Genomic DNA, 6,781 nt, shown 5'->3' on the forward strand with positions numbered 1-6,781 from the left:
GATTTACGTATTATAAGAAAACAGAATTAAATACAATTTTAATGTTTAATTGCATACGAAATAATTAAAAATGTAAATATGGGGTAGCCTAATTCGATCAAAGATAATTATCTCCAAAATCGAATTGGGTTCATATTGAACCCTTATATAGGGTTACGAAAAATTGATGAAGAAAGAACGTAATTCGTTTCAGGATAATGGGGTTACAAAAAAAAAAAAAAAAAAAAGAATAATTAAAAATATCACTTTATAAAATACAATTTAACCAAAATTCTTCAAAGTGGTCACATAAATATTTTTTAATATCAACTGCAATTTAGTAAATATTTACATAAGAAAGTTGCTTATTGCTTACATTATACAAAAGCAATAAAACTGTATCATAAATAAATAAATCATTTTTTACTCCAATGGCATGCATTATACAACGTGTTACTTAAGATAAAGCACATATCATAAATAATTATAAAACGAAATAAATAGGTATATGTCAGTCATTATAGTAGTCTGAATTATTTTCTCCTGGGTATCTGATGCGGACTGAAGGACCGAGGTTGTTCAAAGGCACGTCTTCTCTTTTCTGCTTCTTCCTACAGGCCAAGTAAGTGAGTACAGATGCTAGTAGTGCGATGCCGGCCATTCCACCGACTCCACCCAGTAGCCAATAATCTGTTTGAGAATCCTTTCCTGAAATACACGAAAATAAATGGACTTCAGTGAAAATAATATTGGGAATGCATGTATCTTAAGTTTATTGGAATGAATTAACAGGTAAAGATAATGAGTTATTGTTGTCTGTTCCCTTTTTGCTTACCTTTTTGATTTAGCATAGACACAGAAGGAAGATAACGGTATATAAGGAAGAAAAGCTCTAAAAAAAACAACTAAAAAATGTTCTAGTTACTAATAAAAAAAAAGTAGTATCGAAGCCTTTTAAGATCTCATTAACCATCCTCCATTCTTTGGATGATAGATTTTTGTTTTTAATACAAATTATACAAAGGATCGGCCTCTACAATTTTTTGGTTCTTATCTATTACACACTATATAATATTCCTTGTGACATTTTAGACTGTCAGAAATAGAATAATTCTCATGGACCTGTTGGTAATAATTTGAGAGAAAAAACTAAGGATGGATCATGTATCACAGTCCTGTAGCTCCGAAACAGCAAATAGTGTATAGAGGGTATCACAAGAAAGCGATATATGTTTGGTAGCTAATTATACTATCGATTTAGAGGAGAACTGACTCACTAATAATCAATTTTTGCCTAGCCAATGGGAAAAATGAATATCGAGTGTCGAAATAACCAACGGAATCGTTCTAAAGTGCTGATGCCCCTATTTACAAAGAAAAAATGGGGTTGGATAATTCCGAATGTATTTTAGTGGGTCAATAAGTATCAAAAATATGGTCCAAATCTCATAAAATGGTTTAAGAGTACCGATGACCCCCCTAAACATTCTACAGAGCTATTTATCTCTGTACAATGTTTTGGTCGGTGGTAATATAGTGTAATTAGAAAAAAAGGCAACTAGTTTTTAAACACCAAATAAATCTCTTGGACATGAACACACTTTTTAGCCAAAAAAACAAAGATATTTTATATATTATTTTAAATATTTTTTAATCATTAGTATTATCCCCCGTACCCAACGAAATACGATATTTTTGATGAGATAAATTTGAAATAGTTCGATAATTAATTCGAAACACTGGATTCCAAGACAATTAATTCTTTAATTTGATTTTGTTGTATGTATTGACTCTTTCCTAAAAAAATCATGTTTTGAGTCAATTTTCAGTACAATTGTTACTTATATATTTCTCTGCAATTATTTAATCCCCTATTTGTTTTTTTGTTTTTTTGGTTTTCTTTTGCGATAAGTAACACAAATAAATAATATTTTTTTTGGCGAATTATCACTGCCGTACTGTTAAATATAGAATCTGCTGAACATTTATTTATTTTAAAAATACATAAGGACAACTTTATGCTTGAAGTACACTTTAAGCTAGTTACAGAGAAAAAATTAAAATAAAAATGCTTTTAGCGGTTCATTATTTGCAGTCTTAAGCTATGTTGTATATGTATTGGCCATCTCAAAAATGCGCTTTGAGTCCATTTTCAATAACATTGTTATTTATACATTCTTCAGCAATTATTTAATCCTCCAGAAGACTTTTATATGATGTTTGCGCTAAAAACACTACAAAATATATTTTTTTAGGCATATCTAACCACTCTTTGTTTACGAAATTTCACCGCCGTATCTCTCTCGCTGTTCCCAAATTCCTAAAATGTTAAATATGAAACCTACAGAATATTTATTTATTTTTAAAATAAATAACGACAACTTTAAGCTTGAAATGCACAGAAAGAAAGTTACTGAGGAAAAGTAAATAAATAAAATGCATTTAGCGGATTTTTCAACAAAGTGAAATACGCAAGAGGGAATAGACAAAAATTTGAATTTTTCACGAAAGGATTAATATATACAACTTAGACCAAAATAAAAATGACTCCACATTTGCAATCCAATATATCTCTACTAGGGTAGTCAGCAAAGCAATTATTCAGAACGTACAATCATTTGCGCACATTATATTAAAAAGCAAGAGTTTATAACGTTAAAAATTTTAGTCTATTCTTATACGGCATTAGTGTAAAATATTTCAGTATTTTATTATTATTTTTTTAGTTTTTATCTAACGAGTATTTTATTAGTAGTTTTAGCTTATTTAAGCCTCAAGAAGTGAAAATTATAATGGTTACCTGAATTTCCAACTGTTGACTGAAGAAGAGGAAAAGAAGATGGGAAAGTTGAAAATTCAAGAACAGCGAGCACGGATCGATTCTTTGAGAGAAATTTTGGAATTCCTGTAGACATACAAGTTCTTTTATAAATGTGTCGATGCCGGCTTTTAAATTGGTCGCGAATTAGATTTTTTAATTGAGACAATGAACGCTCGAATAAAATATTTAAAGACATTATGATAACCTTAATCATCAGAACAAGACGTTTTGTGCTACTTTCAGATTTGTAGATAATTACAAGTATACCTCTTCCAGTGAGCTTCTCAGTTGCAGCTGGTCCAGACACTCCAGATATGATGACAGCACCTTCCGACAGGCCGAGGGAATTCTTAGCATAAATATGTAAATCATACCTGAAAATATATATATGTATATATTTATCCAAATAAAGAGCGAAAAACGGTGTTGGTTGTTAAGTAAACTATAACTAAAGACAGTTAAAACAGATTATAAAACAAAATCCATCAGAACAATCGATATATAAATATCGTCGGTGTTTCAATTTTCAGAAGAGAATACAGAATAACGATTAAAACGAACTTCAGGGGCTCGTCAATTTCTTACGTTATCTGCAGTGTTTACTATTTTTTTTTTAATGAATTTATTTACGAAAAAAAAAGAAAAATACAAAAATTGGATCTATTTAAATAATCAAAAAATAAATAGACAATGAAAAATATCCGTCTATGGAAGCCTGTGTGCTATTTCAAGTAAAACAAATAAATAACAAAACTTAATATAAAAAATGTATGTACTTTAAGAAAATGCTTTTAGAAAATCAATAGTTTAAAACAACAATATGGTATTATTTAAAAAAAACAACAAAACAGCTGTATAAAACTGTGATATGGCATTAATTCCTCACCTGTTAACCAACTGAGCTCTTTCCAGTGTAGCCTGTCGTAGGTAGTTGCTAAGAGCTCTCCAATTAGAGCCTTTTAATCGACTAAGAAATTGATCTGGAGAGCAGGTTCGCTGCCTTAAATATTTTATTTCGCTATACTTGTGACAGGTTCCCAAGAAGTGAAAGATATCTTCCTTTTCTCCGGAGTTATAGACACGGCAGTTATTAATATTATTCATCCACGGTTTTACACTTAAATTGAGAGATCTCGCTCTACACCAGAAAACCGACCGCATCGATACCTGGCCAAAATTATCATTTAAATATGGCGTTTCTGTTTCCACCGCACATAAGCCTGGGTACAAAGAAAAACTAGACCTGAGACATTTTTCAAGATTACTCTGCTTAGATTCCTTTACACAATGTCCAACTGCGGTCAATGTTTGAAGTGTCAAGATTAACTCTAGTATTGGTTAGATAATGTAACCATCATATCTCATATGGTAAACAGTTTGTTCTATCTGAACATTTTATCTAATATGCAATGCACATGAACATACACATGTATGTGCATAGTGAAGTTTTCACTATACGAAAGTGATTTTTCGAAATTTAAAATTATCACATGCTAAAAGCATTTAATAATTACATACCTTTTAAAATTAAAACCTTGCTATATTATTTAAGGTACATATTACTTATGCATGTGTATATTTATATTGTTTTTAATAATGTAATATATTTAGTAGAAGAAAAAACGCATAAGTATTGAAAAACATAATTATAATATCTTTTATTTTTGGTGTTCAGCCAATAAACCTGGTATCTTAAATCTGATAAAAGTATATATTTTTCAGGAACGTTGAATTCGAAAAATAAAAACATTCTTACAGTTGTGCTCCAGATTGCTGTGTTTAAAATTGTCTTCCTGTTCACTATAACTGATAACAAACAGCTCAAATGTTCCTAATATCCAATAGATACTGGTACTGGTATTTGGTGGGGGGAACAAGTCCGGCAAGTGGGCCAAGTGGTCTTTTTTCCCATCCCCTGGCGGCTACCTAGGTTGCCGCCGCGTACTATCCAAGGTGGGAGTGTCAAGAACACTCTTCGGGACCGCCGAAAGACGAATCCTTAACTGCCCCAGGTGGGAATCGAACCCAAAACGTTCCGAACCGAGCGCACTGGAACCTGCGCCCTAGTTACGTCCCTAATATCCAATAGGTACTTTTTAAATGATTGTAAGTTATAAAAAAACACTATATATTTTTTACCCATGACATTTCAAGGTACTGAAGAATTAGTACGTATAGTATAACCGGTAGTTCCTCTTAAACCGAATCATTATAAACTGTTTTTAATGTCTTTTGCGCTTTATCAGTGCTGAAAAATTATTTTTGGATGACCTAAAACCTAAAACATTTTTATATTTTTGAAAAGTTATGTGAACTAAGTGAGTGTTCTGTGTTCTGAATCACATAGTTGAACTAATTAGCATCAATTACGACTATTTCTGTAAAAAATATAAATGTTGTTATTAATTTCTTAACCCATGTACTTAAATAATAAACGTTTTCTAAAATTTACCTAGTAATGTTATAGTATTTTTTATGGCCTCCTTCCTTGTCATTTCTGACATACTGGTATCTACAGGATACCATCGTTTTCTAACCATGGGGGAAAAGGATTAAGTTTTCATTTCGTGGGACTATCATAGAAATTAGCGTCGAACCGGCGCAGCTGCAGTCACGAACCAGTTAAAGTTGGGGCTTTTACTCGCTCGACTACAAACGGCCACACGTTATAGTAGTGAACCTGTTTCCACGGTTACGAAGTCGTTTTAATTATTCGAGATAGAAAAATGTTCATTGTTTACAACCACAATGTCCTCCTCACCACTACAGCTACCGACTTGTAATTACCATACAAATGCTATTACACAAACACCAGTGGTCTGTGCTGGATAGTTGTGGCTTTGTGGCTGCAAAACGAAATATATGGATACGCGTATATTTTATTTGTATATTTTGAATTTTATAAATTAAAATAAATTCCTTAAAATATTGTATAAATAAAAAGTATAGATAGAATGATACAATGAATAGTGGTATCTAGGAACTATTAATAAAATTGTGAAACCAATGCCTTAAGTTTCCAGTATGTGGTTACCTAAGAAATCATCATTTTGCCATTTCGACCATCACCAGGACAGAAAACGGCAAGGTCATACTAAAAAGAATACGTGTTGTCTTATTTTTAGAGTGTTATCTTCTATGTATATCTTAAAGTATTTTGCTGTATCTATATATTGAGTCTTCACACCTGTTGATGTGAGCAGTTCAGTCTTTGGTCTGCATTTATTCTATATTTTTCTCATCTAAAGATGCCTGCATTGGCAAAATACTGGTTTGAAAGACTTTAGCTTTTGTTTTGAAATCTTCCTGTATTATTCTAAAAAAAATAATTAAATAAATGAGTTCTGAAACTTTTATTTTCAAGAATACCTTTTGTTTGGTTCTAAACCGGGAAGCTTGAATTTCGGTTCGAGACTGAACAATTTGAAAGATGGTGTGAGCTGCCCTTCCTCTAATACTTGGAGAAGAAACTGTTGCGGTAAGCCTCCATCGTCACCAGCTGTGCATTCGATTTCTAACCGGTCTCTCGTTTTATTTTGTACGTTGCAATCTTCCGGTTTCTTCGGAAGACCTATAACAAAAATTATAAGTTTTAATAATGCTTCCATAGAAATATTAATTTAATCTTGATAGTAAGAAAGAGGGGGATACTTTTTATAAAATAATATCACATGGTTCTTAACAAGTTAAAAAATAATTTATATACATTATAATTAAATTTAATGCTCATATATTTGACCCCAAGATATTCCTTCCAAGCTTTAAAAGGAAAGAAAAAAAAATAAAAAAGAAAAAAAACAGCGTTTCCTTAATAAACTGTGTTGTACACCAATTTGAAGTTGATACTTACTGATAAATATTATGAATGTTATTAATCGATATGTTTTTAAAAAATACAAAAATAATTCGTTCTTCGTATTTCATAAAGTTTATGTTAGTTATTGCTAAGTTAATATATATTGATATATATAGTATGTATTT

The 6,781-nt window shown here is 31.1% G+C and overlaps 1 protein-coding gene across 1 annotated transcript in view; it reads right to left on the reverse strand.

The window, feature by feature from the left end:
- Positions 1-227: 227 nt before the first annotated feature.
- The window catches only part of LOC106680409 (nephrin), a gene marked incomplete in the record, with an annotated part of 208,300 nt that continues 201,746 nt past the window's right edge, over positions 228-6,781 (reverse strand). Inside the window, 4 exon segments of the mRNA XM_067050552.1 lie at positions 228-687; positions 2,780-2,884; positions 3,068-3,174; positions 6,170-6,371. Of these exon segments, the coding sequence (XP_066906653.1) occupies positions 491-687; positions 2,780-2,884; positions 3,068-3,174; positions 6,170-6,371 (611 nt within the window).

The sequence above is a fragment of the Halyomorpha halys genome, unplaced genomic scaffold, assembly GCF_000696795.3.
Source record: "Halyomorpha halys isolate HHAL.00 unplaced genomic scaffold, Hhal_1.1 Scaffold260.1, whole genome shotgun sequence".
NCBI lineage: Eukaryota > Metazoa > Arthropoda > Insecta > Hemiptera > Pentatomidae > Halyomorpha > Halyomorpha halys.